The 14,716-nt window shown below is 41.6% G+C and overlaps 1 protein-coding gene across 1 annotated transcript in view; it reads left to right on the top strand.

Moving 5' to 3' along the window:
• hmcn2 (hemicentin 2) overlaps positions 1-14,716 on the top strand; it is a 69,252-nt gene that overhangs the window by 33,544 nt on the left and 20,992 nt on the right. Inside the window, exons 23-43 of the mRNA XM_032578448.1 lie at positions 2,201-2,328; positions 2,450-2,701; positions 3,795-3,878; positions 7,194-7,385; positions 7,468-7,598; positions 7,718-7,862; positions 8,392-8,518; positions 8,617-8,774; positions 8,936-9,214; positions 9,286-9,428; positions 11,387-11,537; positions 11,659-11,871; positions 11,961-12,074; positions 12,170-12,357; positions 12,458-12,554; positions 12,918-13,079; positions 13,196-13,309; positions 13,494-13,690; positions 14,168-14,249; positions 14,350-14,481; positions 14,571-14,714. Of these exons, the coding sequence (XP_032434339.1) occupies positions 2,201-2,328; positions 2,450-2,701; positions 3,795-3,878; positions 7,194-7,385; positions 7,468-7,598; positions 7,718-7,862; positions 8,392-8,518; positions 8,617-8,774; positions 8,936-9,214; positions 9,286-9,428; positions 11,387-11,537; positions 11,659-11,871; positions 11,961-12,074; positions 12,170-12,357; positions 12,458-12,554; positions 12,918-13,079; positions 13,196-13,309; positions 13,494-13,690; positions 14,168-14,249; positions 14,350-14,481; positions 14,571-14,714 (3,233 nt within the window). The remainder of the gene's footprint in view (positions 1-2,200; positions 2,329-2,449; positions 2,702-3,794; positions 3,879-7,193; positions 7,386-7,467; positions 7,599-7,717; positions 7,863-8,391; positions 8,519-8,616; positions 8,775-8,935; positions 9,215-9,285; positions 9,429-11,386; positions 11,538-11,658; positions 11,872-11,960; positions 12,075-12,169; positions 12,358-12,457; positions 12,555-12,917; positions 13,080-13,195; positions 13,310-13,493; positions 13,691-14,167; positions 14,250-14,349; positions 14,482-14,570; positions 14,715-14,716) is intronic.

The raw sequence follows: 14,716 nt of genomic DNA, 5'->3' as shown, positions 1-14,716 counted from the left end.
ATTTCCTCCCATATATACTTATTAGCCTTTCATCTGATCAAATTGAGCTTGTGCTATTTTACAAAGAAAAAAAAAAGTGGTCTCTATGTGTGCAAAGCCGGTAGAGACATACCCAAAAAGACTTGCAGCTGTACCTGAAGTGAGAGGTTGTTCTGCAAAGCACTGACTCAAAGGGGCAGGATAAAAATGTATTCCAAATGTTTCAGGGTTTTTTTTAAAAAAATGGAAATATGTAAACTTTTCAGTTCACTTCACAATTATAAACAACTTTGTTTTGGTTTATTTCAATCTCATAAAATCTCCATAAGATACCGTAGCCATACAGCAAGAAGGTCCTGGGTTCAAATCCCATCCTGGTGGTAGGCTTTCTGCATGGCGTTTGCATGTTCATGCTTGGGTTCTCTCTGGGTACTCCAACTTCCTGAGACAATCCAAAGTCATGGCTGCTTGGTTATTTCTCTGAATTTGGTGTGATTGTGTGTGCACGATCCTGTGTTTCTCTATGTTACTCTGTGATGGAGTGGCGACTCTTCCAAAGTGAACCCTGCCTCTCGCGCAATGCCTGCTGGAGATAGGCCCCCCTCTGCAGGGAAAAGTGGGTTTAGATAATGGATGCGAGTGGTTGCTGGAACTTGACACAATGTAGAAACATTAAAGGAGTACGAATACTTTTCTAATCCACTACTTGTTCATTTTCCACCCAGTGCTGATGAGACGGATTTGTCCCAGTTAGTTTCTAAACCAGACGCTGGTGATTTGACAGCAGTGTGGAGAGTGATGAATGAGTGAGAGAGATGGTTCAACTCCTCTGTGCGCTGCAGTCTGAGCAGGGACTGACCGGGCAGCCAGTTGGTTCTAATTGTAGATATTCTGGGTTTTTAAATTTTTTTTTTTACAGTGGTTGGGGAGGAGGGATGGGGTGGTGGTGGTGGTGGTGGTGGAGGTATTACAGCATATGGCTGCTATAATAGAGAGCTCTTTGTGCTTACAGACGAGTCTCCACTTTCATGAACATGTTATTGTTAGAATTCGGTTGCTTGGCAGACAGAGTTATCTCAGATAAATTGCAGAGGTGTGTTTACTTTTAGTTATACAGCTGCACAGCTTCTGATGTAATTTATATTATCACAAAATCATTAAACACGACTGACCTACATTTAGCTTCTATAACATACGCTGGACCCCTCCTGCTGTTTGGGTAACAAAGCATCTTCTTGACGTAAAGTTTAGTGTAAGTGATTGCCACAGTCTTATGGATGCTCTATGGATGTTTGTCACAGATAAACATCCATAGAACAAATGACTGTTTCAACATAAACTGTGCATTGCACATGGTTGCTCTCTGAGAAACAAAACTTTGATTACAGAGACGTGAATGACCTCGCATTCTAATTTCATCCTTTAGCAAGACTTCTGATTTTCACATGTTCTGTATGTCCTCAAATAACCTGCTGCATTGTTCCCAACAAGTGTTCGACCTTTCCCACAGTGATATCATCCAGGTCAAGCTTCCTTTACCATTTTATACGGTAATGGCTCTGCGCAATTGGACATGTGAATTTAATTGTTCTCTGGGAGCACAACTCGGGTCTAGCTGAGGTCCAGACTTCACTTAGTCATGCCTGTCAGTCGTCACAGGTCCATTTTTGTTCTGTGCACCAAAACAATGACATCAGAAAAGAGCCCAAGTAGCATAAAGCGCCATTGTGTTTTCCTTGCATTTAAGCAAACACTTTAATAAAGCATTAAAAATTAAGAAAATATTACAAACTAAGCAACAGTTGCACTCTTTTGCAAAAGTATTACCAACCCTGGACTTCTACACATTTCATCACATTACAAAAACATCAAAGTATTTTATTATGATTTCATATTATAAACCAACTTAAAGTAATTAATAATTGTGAGGTGGAAAGAAAAGGTCAAGGTGGTAAAGATGCAAGCCATTGTTGGAAGAAAGACTTTCACCTCAGAATTATGCCCTACTCTGCGATGGTCTGTCTTATAAAATGTCAGTAATATACACTGAGCCCACATATCTGCATTCAGTACAGTTTAACTCTTCCATAATTATAAAAGTTTTTTTCTAACGACGGAAACAGTTTTTTGTCTTCTTTATTTTAAGGAGTTGCTGCAGATCCGCAATAACTCATGAAGTGTTTTCTCCATTGCTTTGCCTTTGCACCCTATTCCTCCCCAGGTTCACTGTTTTGCCTTCAGGCTCTCTGAGGATCACTGATGTGCGTCTGATTGATAGTAAACTGTACACCTGCACTGCAGAAAATCCAGCAGGGAATGTGTCACTGAGCTACAATTTACACATTCAAGGTAAGAGATTCATTTGTAACTTGAACTTAATCTGATGCTCAGAGCTTATTATTCAGTCTTCAGCATCTTTGACAAAGATGCTGGAGACTTTACCGTTGATGCTACCAATTTCCATTCTCAGCCAAGCCCAGAATCCAGCCAGCACCATCCATTCTGAAAGCCATGCTTGGCCAAACAGTGGCTCTCCCTTGTGTGGTCCAAGGAGAACCACGGCCTGAGATCAGCTGGTTCCACAATGGACGTCCTGTTGGCAACAAGAACTCTGCACCCTTGAGGATCCATCCAGTCGCCCTTGCAGATCAGGGCACATACCAGTGTGTGGCCAAAAATGGTGCTGGACAGGAAACATTAGAGATCAAGCTGGAAATTCTTGGTGAATATCTCTGCTTTACAACCTCAGAGCCTGTGTGAACATTTTACAGTGCGTTCCAAAAGTAATACACCAGTGAATTAAACAATTCTAGTAATTTACCTAAATTTCTTTAGACAACAAAAATTAAGGGTTGCAAAACATGAAGTTATCCGTTTTAAAATCAAATTACAAAATGATTTATACTAGCATACTTTTTCGCTATAAAAACATTCATGCTTCAGGTACCTGTTGGCATCAGCCTACGTAGCTATATAGTGAGATTAACCAGCCTGTGAGCTGTACAGATGTCACAATTGCCTAATGTTAGAACCTACAGGTTACAGAGTTTCTGTTTGTCCAAGATATACAACATCAAAGCATAGGCTGCCATTAATACCAAAGCAGTGATTTTTGTGCTTGGAGTGGCGCTATAACCAGGAGGATCAGTGGAATCCTATCATTTTCAGTGATGAATTTCAGTTCTGTATCACAACAGAGAGCTGTGTGTGCATAATCCTGTGACAGGATTTGTGGAAAGACACACTTAAGTCTTGCCTCAGGAAGTTCAGAGCCATAATGATGTGACTTGAGGTCTACTCTGACCATGCCAGCACAATGTTATAGCCTTTTAACAAGACAATACACGTCCACACATGACTCACAGGGCTTTCAATTTGGACTTCACTCTAACCTTATGCTGATCTGCTACATCTTATGGCCAGTTGTAAAAGTTGTGGATTTATTTGTGGGTCTACCACAAAGTTTTATATATCACAGGTTGTGTGAAAGCCCAAGAGTGTACCACACCAACAGCATGTCCATAGTACTAACACCATTATCTGTTTGATTTTGTATTATCATTCCATTACAGTCCCCCATTTGTGCTTAACTTTCACTTCCAGTGACTTTTATACAATGTTTGTTGATGACTTTAAAGTACTTGTGTGCTCTCTCAAATGTCACAACAGAAATTACCTGTATGCCCAAAGGCTCCCTGATTCCTTCTTATCTCCACACAAGGAATGTCTGATTAATTCTCCTCATGCACTTTTAACTTATCAATAGATTGTTAGTTCAAAGTGAAAAACCTATCACCACTCCATTTCCCCCCCAGAGGCCCCGTCCTTTGCAGAACCTGGAGATGCCATCTTGGAGAAAGTAGTGAACAGCAAAGTCGTCATCTCCTGTCGTGCTAAAGGTATGAAAGGATTCATAGACGAGTCTGCTCCACACATACTGAAAAGCTGCATTTTTGCTGGCATTGCATTGATGACATTGCTTTCCCACTGTATATTTATTGTGGTTGCTTCTACAACATGGTGAGAAGAAAAATGAAAATTCATATTACAATGAATATAAACGTATAATTCTCAAATTTAGTCAAAGTTTATCACTTCACAACTGCAGACCTCATTGTTTTAATGGGATTTTATGTGACAGACTGACATAAAATGTCATCTAATAATGAAGTTGAAGCACTTTAAATGGTCTATTATGGACTTGTATTCTGTCCCCTTTTGTCAGTGAGGGCTCAATTAAGCACAGTGCCTGAAAAACAAATGATGTGCGACAACAATGAGTGTCAGACCAAACACATACTTAAGTATCCAGCATTGATACTGGGTTCACTACAAACTAAGATCCCAGACAGTGAATAGTCTATGCAGATACCATAAAAGATTTAAGTACATTATTGTCACCTAATTATTTGAGATCTTTTGAAAGGCTTGCAGTTGCTTCTGTTGGAAATTAAACAGCTTAGTTGCTTGGCAATACACTTTCTAATGAGTAAAAAATATTCTAATGCAAGAGACTTTACAAAGATGTTCTATATCTCTAAACAATAAGCATCACTAATTATATTAATGGCATGCAGAATGTAAATGAATGGCACTAATATAATTAACTGCCTGTATATATACTGTATATATATTTTGCAATCCTGGTGTTTTACTTTGTAAAACCGTCCCTGTTGCGTTAATTATCTGTACAGAGACTAAAAACGTTTCCATTATTCTTTGTAACATACCTCAGGCTTGAGCATCAGTAAACGTTTTTCTCCAAGTCTTGCCACAGAATCTCATGTAGACTTAGCTCTGGACTTGTTTTCTAACAGGTTTTCTTCCAGTGTTACCCTAGATTTCACTCTGTGCATCATCACATCATGTCTCACCAGCTATCCACTGATTTCTTTTCAATATCTGCTTAAAGCTGCGTTCAGGGTGATGTGCAGTATGAGTTTTAACATCACTTTGCATGCTGATCACAAAGTTTTGTTATTGTCTTTTCAGTCCAGTGTGTTATCTTCTACCTGTTTGCTGTGATCCCTAAATAGCTTGTAGCAAACTCTAAACAGGGATATTGTGACTTTTCCTGTAGCCACTGTTCTATGAAGGTCATAACTAATAGCTGTTCTGTTGACAGATTTCTCCACCTGGATTGTGGATTTTAGTAGCTTCTACAATTACCTCGAGTCTCTTGGTTTATACCTTCCTTTCCTGTTGTATCAAATTATGTGGATGTTTTGGTATGTTTGCTGTCTGGCTATTCTCTTTCTATAGTTGACTTATGGAATTAACAGCTTTCCATGAATTGTTCGCAGTTTGGAATATTGTTTTTACTGCTTAATTCTGCTTTGAAGTTTTCTAAAACCTTCTCTTGACATCTACAGTGTTCCTTAGGCTTCATGATGTTGTTCGTTCGCTAAGGTTTTCATGACTCCTTGAAGGCCTTCAAAGAACAGCTGTACTTATGCTTATTCAGGTGGGCTGTGTGGCTACTATTTAAAAGACAATTAGTTGCACCGTTTTTTAGAGATATCAGTGTAAAGGGGGATAATTACAAGCATCACTCTTTTTAGATTTGTATTTGTAGAAATTATTGTTCTTCCACTATCCCAAGAAAATGCATTGAAGTTTCTGTTTTGTAACATGACAAAATGTGACAAAGGTCACAGGGTGGGAATATTTTCGCAATACTCTGAAAATATGAAATAGCTATGCCTCTTCAGAGTGATGTTCTGGGTGTCTCAGTGAACTTGCATGATGACAGCATCCCCCTATGCCGTCGTCCCATTCAGAAACCTGTCCGCTCCACAAGCTAGCATTTCCAAGAGAACTTACAGTTTTATCAAAGCATGCAGGTGTAGGCACCTGTCCCTGGAATCACTCTGTGATCCTCACCAGACAGCTCCTGCAGACAACCATTGTTTATGTGGAGCTCTGCCATGGTAACCAGCTCAACGAGAGAAGGTGAGGACTGTGTCTATAATGTGGAGCAACAGCTGGAACATCGGTCTGCCGGCTGCCTCAGTGAGCCACATCTGCTTTCCTGTGTGTCGCGGCCTGCTGGGAGAGGAATCCTAATTACAGGCTGCTGCTGGCAGATAAAGGACAGAGATGTCTGAGGTGCACCGTGAAGCAGGGGAAGAGGCAGATAAAGCCAAAATAGCCCTCTTTACATCTTTGCTATACAGGAAGGCAGATACCACAATGTACTACTTTATGGGGCTGTTCAAGTAGTTGATGTTCAAGAGAGGAAGTCAGCAGCAGGAAACACGCATCCCTGCATTGTTCTCTTGAGATCAATCTGTCTAAGCAGGCCTAATAATGCTAATGCAAATCTTTGCCAGGAGGACATTATTAATACAACAAGTGTATTGCGAACAAAGGGGGTAAATATTTAAGAAACACATGTAGGATATCCTCTTTCACTAATGACTCTAAGGGAAAAAATGGGCCTACTAATGAGATCTGTTAGCATCTAAAGCGGGACATCTGTATGCATTTCCTCCCAGCAATGACATAATGAATCTGCATTAAAGCTCTTTAAGCTGTACTGTACACGTGTTAAAAGAAGCAACACATGATAACATTGCCTATGGTGAACAGCTTACAGATTGAAAAAAGTGTTTTTTTTCTTACCTCACGGCTGGTGTTTGTATATAACACTTCTGGAAATAGACCAAGTGGTGTTTCCTCCAGGACTGCCGCTCTGTCGCTCTGTAGAAAATCCTTTTTTTCCCCTCACATTCTAGCTTTCTCCAGTGGACCATTTTCACCTCTCCTTCACTCGGTAATCCACAAAACACATCTGTTTCAGGCTCCTCAGTTGAATCGTCAATCCCTTTGTTTTATTTTATTTTTTTTACGGCTCAAAGCTGTCATTTCAGTGTTAGGTAATAAATCTGGAGACCATAGGCTTAAATATTACATCTCACATCCCTCTAGTATACTTTGTTTTCTGTTTTATGTGAGTCTGACCTTGGCTATAGCATGCCTTGGGGGCTGCAAGGACTCTAACCGTTTTGGCAGCGTCTTGCCTGCTGTCCTGCAGATAAATGGAGAGCTGGCATTTTCCATTCTGGGCCGCGCGCCCGATAAGTTCTGTCGAGAATCAGAGAGATGGGAGTTACTTTTCTTTTCTTTATCTTTTTTTCCTCCGGCACGGTCAATATAAAGCTCGTTTTGTGCTCACTTCGAATCCAAATGATTTCCCTCTCTTCCACCTGCAGGTTCACCGCATCCCAGGGTACGCTGGTTTAAGAATGGCCTGGAGATCCATCCAGAACAATCAGAGTACTCTGTGGCGAGGGATGGCGCTCTTGTAATTAGCGCAGCATCTGCCAGCCACAGTGGAGACTTCAAGTGTGTGGCAACCAACGAGGCAGGCTCAGTAGAGAGGAAAACCAGGCTAAAAGTAAACGGTGAGGATTTATTTATAGCTGCATACCTGCTTTCTCTCCCACTAACAACAGACACACTAATCCCTTTATTGTGTATTTTTAGTTCCTCCGGAGATCCAAGACGATGGCCAACCACTGAACCTCACTGTCACCTTGAGGCAGCCACTCACTTTGGGCTGCGATGCGTTCGGCATTCCCTCCCCACTAATAACCTGGACTAAAGATGGTCATGCTGTGAGTGTGTCACTTGGATACTGTATCATTTCCATCTCTAGCTGTACAATGCCACCAAGTGGCTGGTGTGTCTATCAGTAAAGAGGCAGATGGTTTACAGAGCTGATTGCTGTGTCCAGGTGGACAACCCCGGTGTGTATCTGCAGAACGGGAACCGACTGCTCAGAATCTACAGAGTTCAACATGAACACGCAGGCCAGTTTGCCTGCACAGCTCAAAACTCAGCTGGAGAGGCAAAGAGACAATACAACATAGTGGTACAAGGTGAGGTCAGGAACCCATAGCTGTGATAATTGACTTTTTTAGCTTTATATCATGTTATAATGTTTCCAAGCCCAGCTTCTGCATTCCAGAGCGTCTCTCTCGCTCAGCTCCTCCAGACTAGTCAGCACCAATTAGCAAACACTGAGCAAACACTGGTGGAACTGAGCTTATCATATGAACTATTTCTCAGTCCAGAGCTCCCAAGAACATTTATGAACGGCTTAACAGAGGAATGTTGTTGTTGTGATGACGTACTGAAGAGCAGGTGCTTCTTAAAGAGACAGAGGCCCAATTTCAAGGCGTTAAATTTCAAAGTCAAATTTTTTTTAAGTTATGTTTTATATATCTAACATTTTCCTAGCTATTCAAGGCAGCATAGTTGCTTTATTGTGCAGTAAAATACTGTTATATGACTAGAAAACACATAATACTACTCCTTTAATTTATCTGATAACAGAGTTAGACACCACACAAGTTCTCATAATGTTTTAATTTATTCAGATGTTTTCTGTATATAATTTTATTCCAGCTCCTCCAGTGATCTCGGGAACATCCCGCCTGCAGGAGCTCACTGTGGTGCAGGGTCTGGAGGTGGAGTTCCAGTGTCGAGTCAGTGGGCGACCAGCACCCAGAGTGGAATGGAGCCATGATGGAGAGTACGTGATCACTAACAATTGAATGGTGGCATTCAGCCGCACACTAAGGATGGACCAGTTACATTGATTTGATTATTGATTCCTTCGCCTGCGTTCAGGGTTCTGTCCCCCGACGGAGACCCTCACGTGGAGTTTCTGGAAGACGGCCAGGTCCTAAAGGTGAAGTCGGTCAGACTGAGGGACCAGGGCCTTTACCATTGCCTGGCCAGGAACAGCGCAGGAACCCAGATGCGCCAGTTCAGACTTACAGTTCAAGGTGTGTTCTCCTTTTTGTTCTAAGACACACTGCAAACAGAATTAAAAGCGTTTTAAACAGTCAGGATTACACCACAGACATAAAGGTGAAAACTTTCCCCATCTTGAATCTTGAATCAACATCCCTTGCTTAAAATTTGCTCTCTGTTTGTTTTTCTCTAGCTCCACCCGTCATCAAGGGTACAAATGAGACTTCAGAGGTGTCAGTGGTGCTGGGTTTTCCCACAGTCCTCTCCTGCAATACTGCGGGCTCGCCTACACCCAGCATCACATGGCTGAAGGATAATCAGCCCATCGTGTCCACCCCTCAGCTGACGTACACCCTTGGTGGGCAGGCTCTGCGCCTGGGCTCAGCACAGGGAGACAGCAGCGGCCTTTACACATGCAGGGCCACAAATCCAGCAGGCACAGCAACCAAGCATTACTCTCTCAGTGTTTTGGGTAAGGAGTGAAAGGGAAAACAACTGGAGCAGTTACTTGTGGATGATTAACAATTTTCTCCATCTCATCAGTCCCACCGCAGATAGAAGGAGAATCTTCATCCTTGACGTTTTCTGGTCATGAAGAGAAAGTGAGGATAAACGGAAGTTTAACTCTGTCCTGCTTGGCCAAAGGTTTCCCCGAGCCCAAAGTTCACTGGTTTAAAGATGGACAGGTTGGTGTGGTGCTCTAGACGTGCATCCAAAGCTATAAGCTCTGTGATTTTCATGCAGTACGGTCTGACTTCTATCGGCCTCTGCTGGTGGTCAGTATGAATTGCAAGAGCCTCAACAGATCCCTTTACATAAACCACCCCCTCTCCAGGTTTTGTGTGATGAGCAAGCATGTTAATTATAGCAAAAGCATAAAGAATCCAGTAATTAAATGTCACGACGTTGACAGTAAAATACTGTTGCTGTTTTTATTTCTCTTCGAATCGGCAATTTTAAATTGCTTCTGTAAATGTGATACTCAACATTATACAGTTTGTAGAGATTCTTTAGCAGAAATGTAATTCTTCTGAGTCTGATGGAGATGTTTTTCTCACCTGAACAAGGTGGCTGCGGAACATGTTTTTCCAAGAATTATCTTTACAGACATTTTATAACGCTGGCATAACGGAGCTACGAGTTTTTCAGTTGTGTGTTTAATGTCATAAAAGAAAAGAAAAAGAAAAGAAACAAAAAGTGCAGATACTGGCATGCTTGTGCTAAGTTAGAAAAACTTTTCTTATTTGTCTAAATAAAGAGGATGCGAGCCAGCTGACCTCCGAACGCAATTTATTAAAACAATGAAGATTAATGAAGAAAGGTCGCTCAAAGGTTCTGTTCAGTAAAGAAAAGTGGGAACATGATGATGATTTTACAATACAATGACATCTCAACAGGAACACACTGGTTGATTAGTCCATTAGATGACATCACTGGTTCCTGTCCTGAATAGATACCCTTTTGACCCATTACATTACCAGTTGTGGTTGTTCAGAGATTCTTCCGATCAATGTATTCTTCATACTCTTTTGTTCTTTAAGTGTAAGTGTGTTCAGATAATCCTGCCAGTGTCTGATCAGCTGAATGCTCTTCCTGCCAAGTTTGACCCAGCTGGCTGCAAATATGAAAGGCGCTGGGTCACAGCTGATTTCTTTCACACTCCGATCACCTTGAACTGGCACGCAGCAAAGCATTCATACTTCACTTATAGCCATCTACCTCGACAGTTGCTTGAAGGCTGCGGTTTAATAATGTGTTTCATTTTCAATTAAAAGTAGAAATTTTGAAGTTTAAGGAAATTAACAAAGAAGAATATTCCTAAGAGTGGAATCAAATCTCAAAATCCAACATGGCTGTCTTAATATAAAATGTAGTAACAGGCGCAGTAAAAAGTTCATTATTTGTACTAATTTTTGTGCTTCTTCCTATTTGTACCTCTTTAAATCATACATACACACAGACATCCTTTAGTGGACATGGTCCTACAGTGTTTGAAGTCACTAAATGCATTGTAATCTGGTATTGCTTTTGCAGTTAGCCTGGCTGACAAGCAAACGAATTAGCAAATCCCACTAGCTTTTGACATTTGAACCGGAATACAATTTAGGTTCACAATCATTGATGTCATTTTCTAATTAAGTTTAGACATTAAAAGCCTAAACCTAAAATTATTTATACTAATGCTGGATTTAAATGTAAAATTATTCAATAAAGCAAAAAACTCTGTTGCTGATAGGATTAATACGTTGAGTACTTCCTAACAAAATAAAACAATCTTAGAGCAATGTCAATAAATAAGAAATTATTTATTTGCTTCTGTTTACATTTTACCTAAAAATAACATTTAATTATTTATGTCTTTCTCAGTTAAAAATTTATGTTTCTAAGCATTACAGCTATCAAACCCTTCTTTCAATTGTGGACAATAAACAGCCATATTATCCACTACATAACAGTGAATACATTAGTTTTTACCTTGCAAATAAGTAATACTAGCAAAAAGTCAGTTCCATTATCAGTAATATATGTTTAATAATTAATTAATTGCTTTTAATCTCATCATTCTTCTTCATACCCATTGACTCACAGAATTATACATTAAGATTTTCAAATTTGATGTGTATATATATATATTTGTGTCTAGTTGCTGACTGGGAGCCACCAGGCTGGCATTCAGGAGAGTGGTCACCTCCTCCACATAGAGAATGCCGTGTTTTCCCATGAAGGACAGTACACTTGTGTGGTGTCCAACTCTGCTGGAGAGGATAAGAGAGACTTTCACCTCACTGTTCAAGGTGTGCATACAGTTGCTTTGGGTTAAACCTTATGTCAAGACAACATCTCTCTGTTGAGATTGAAAATCTTTTTTAAGCATTAGTAGAAAGTGATCAGGATCGGTTTCTGTCTTCCTGCCAGTTCCACCGATCTTCCAGCGGGTGACCAACACGGAAGCAGCCTGGGGTTTGGGACATGAAGGGGACAACGAGGACAGGGTGCAAAAGCGGGATGTTGTCTTGGGTAACTCAGTCAGCCTGTCCTGTGAGAGCAATGCCATCCCTCCTCCAAAACTCAGCTGGTACAAGGATGGGAGAAAACTCACCTCTGCCGACGGAGTGATGCTTCATCCAGGTCAGTGGAAGCTCCTTTTAACTGTGACCTCTAACCTTTTCTGTATGACCAAGACATCGTATCTGTGAATTCTTTCTTTTTCCGGCCAGGAGGACAGGTGCTACAGATCCCTCGAGTGCAACAGGAGGATGGTGGAAAGTACACATGCCAAGCTGTAAATGAAGCAGGAGAGGATCACATGCATTTTGAACTGGAGGTCCTCAGTAAGCAAACAAACACACATTATTATTATTATTATTTGCTTTGATATTTGCAATAAAATTCAAACATGAGGATTTATTTTTCTATTTATTCGTAGTTCCACCTATTATTATGGGAGCATCAGAGGAGTTTATGGAGGAAATAGGAGCAGTGGTGAATAGCACCGTGGTTCTACACTGTGACGCAACGGGACGTCCCACTCCGGTGGTCTCCTGGCTGAGAGACGGGCAGCCGGTGAGCACAGACTTGCAGCACCACATCAGCAAGGACGGAACACAGCTTCAGGTGAGACGTGTTTCACTTTTACCAGTCCGTAGACCGATCCGGCGGGGGATTTTGTTCGGAGACGTAACACTGTGTTTTTTGTTTTTTTTTAACCCTTTAGCTTCTCAGTGTGCAGGTTTCAGACATGGCTGACTATCTGTGTATGGCTGAGAATAAGGTCGGAACAGTTGAGAAGCATTTCAATCTGGCAGTCCAAGGTAGGACATTAAAAAGTATTCATACCCAATACACGTTTTTACATTTTCTCATGTTACAACCACATGAGAGGTTTTCAGTCAGTAGATATGAAAAGCAGAGACATACCCCCAAAAAAGTTGGACCTGCAATTTGTATGAAAGATGACTCCAAGAATGGAGTCAAACTACAAACAGGCAGTATTTTCCAGATTTTCATTTGGAGGAACTCACTAAAACATCTTGGTTTCGTTCCGCATTCTTCATTTGAAATCATTAGAAAATACTAGAATGTTTGTGGTGATACTGTGACAAAATGTAAACAAGGTTCTCGGGTATAAATACTTCAACTTATTTCTGAATGCAGATAACAAATGTCATTCTCAGTGCCTCCTAGAATAACTGGTCCCAAAGAAGAGGAGGTGAGTGTGATCGAGGGGCTCATGGTGTCACTGCTGTGTGATGTCCAAGCGTACCCTCCCCCAGAGATCACCTGGACCAGGGATGGGCAAGTCCTCCATTTTAGCACCACGGTTCACATTCTGCCAGGTTAGTCAGGGGTCAGCTGCTCAAATCGTTTCTACATCAGCTGCCCTTCTGATCCTCTCATCCAATTCTCACACTGAGATAACGTTTTTATATATAAATCTGAACATGCATTAAAGGTGGCCAGATGTTACAGTTGCCTCGGGCGAGACTGGAAGACGGAGGTCAATATGTGTGCACCGCTAGCAACTCGGCAGGGCAGGACCAGAAGAGCTTTCTCCTCAGCGTTTATGGTGAGCAAACACACAATGATCCATCTGCACATTTCAGATTCATATACAGATGATCAAATCTTAACGCTTTGTCCATGCAATAAAACATGTTTATCTTTAACCAGCTGTGACTGACGACATGTCAGCCGTGAATCATGCAGAGCCTAAATAGATCAAACTTTCCACAATGTCTCCAAATAAACAGTCGCGCCCTCGCTGAAACCTCGGCTTGACGCTGAGACGGACAGCGTGACCCCCCAAGTGGGCTCTTCGGTCGTCCTGCGGTGTGACGCTCACGGTGTTCCCGAGCCAGAGGTCACATGGTACAAGAATGGGCGGCAACTGGCCGAAGGGAACGGGCTGAAGATAAACGGCCACCAGCTGGAGGTCATAGGCGTTCAGGTTGGGAGAAATGCGTTACGTCATAGGTGTGTCAGGCTGGAAGCAAAACAAAATCCTTATAAGGACATTAAGTGGCTGTCAGCATTACTTGTTCGCCGGATTGTTGATGTTTGTTATCTGATGAGCGCAGATATGAGCCAGCAAATGATTGGATCATCTGTTTGCCTACAGTCATCCCTAAAAAATACAAAACGTCATGACAATATACACATTGATACAGCTATAACAGGTTTCAGTCTACAAAAATACAGATAAATAAAACATGTATATAGATGGGTGTTTGGACGGATGGATAGATGGAATTAGAAATTGATGGATAAACAGATCATGGAAGAACAGATGAATCATGGATGGTTGAATGAGAGGTGGATGGATGGATGGAGGGAAGGATAGAGGGATCATGGGAAAACAGATGAATCATAGATTGTGCGATGGATGGATGGAACCCTGTTAAAAACACATGCATTTCTGCCACAGACTACAGATGGTGGAATATATACATGCAAAGTGTCCAATGTTGCTGGACAGGTGGACAGGACATTTCGTCTGACAGTCCATGGTAAGAATGTCCCTGAGCTGCACATTAACACTTTAAACATCTACCTATTAAAGTTTGCGGGTGATGTATGATTAAATGCTACACTTGTTTATTCCCTTAGTTCCACCGGTGCTTGATGGGCCTCAGCGGGAGTCTGTCAGTTATACCCTGGACTCCCATGTGGCCCTGCTGTGTGAGGCCACAGGAGTGCCTGTCCCCAGCATCACTTGGCTGAAAGATGGAACTCCTATAGGTCAGAGCAAGGCAGTGACGGGAGAAATGGGAAAAGTACAAACTTCTCATATGTGACGGCTAAATTAAGTGGGTGCTTTTGCTATCCAGAGAGCAGTCTGCAGTGGCAGTGGTCCATTCGAGGTAACAGGCTAGAGCTGGGCCCTCTCACTCTGTCTCATGCTGGGACCTACACGTGTCTGGTAAAGAACAGCGAAGGACAAACAAAGAAAGACTACACACTCACAGTGCTTGGT

Source organism: Xiphophorus hellerii, chromosome 12 (genome assembly GCF_003331165.1).
Source record: "Xiphophorus hellerii strain 12219 chromosome 12, Xiphophorus_hellerii-4.1, whole genome shotgun sequence".
Classification (NCBI taxonomy): Eukaryota; Metazoa; Chordata; class Actinopteri; order Cyprinodontiformes; family Poeciliidae; genus Xiphophorus; species Xiphophorus hellerii.
Note: the sequence above shows the minus strand (reverse complement) of the source record. Positions and strands in the feature narration are given on the sequence as shown.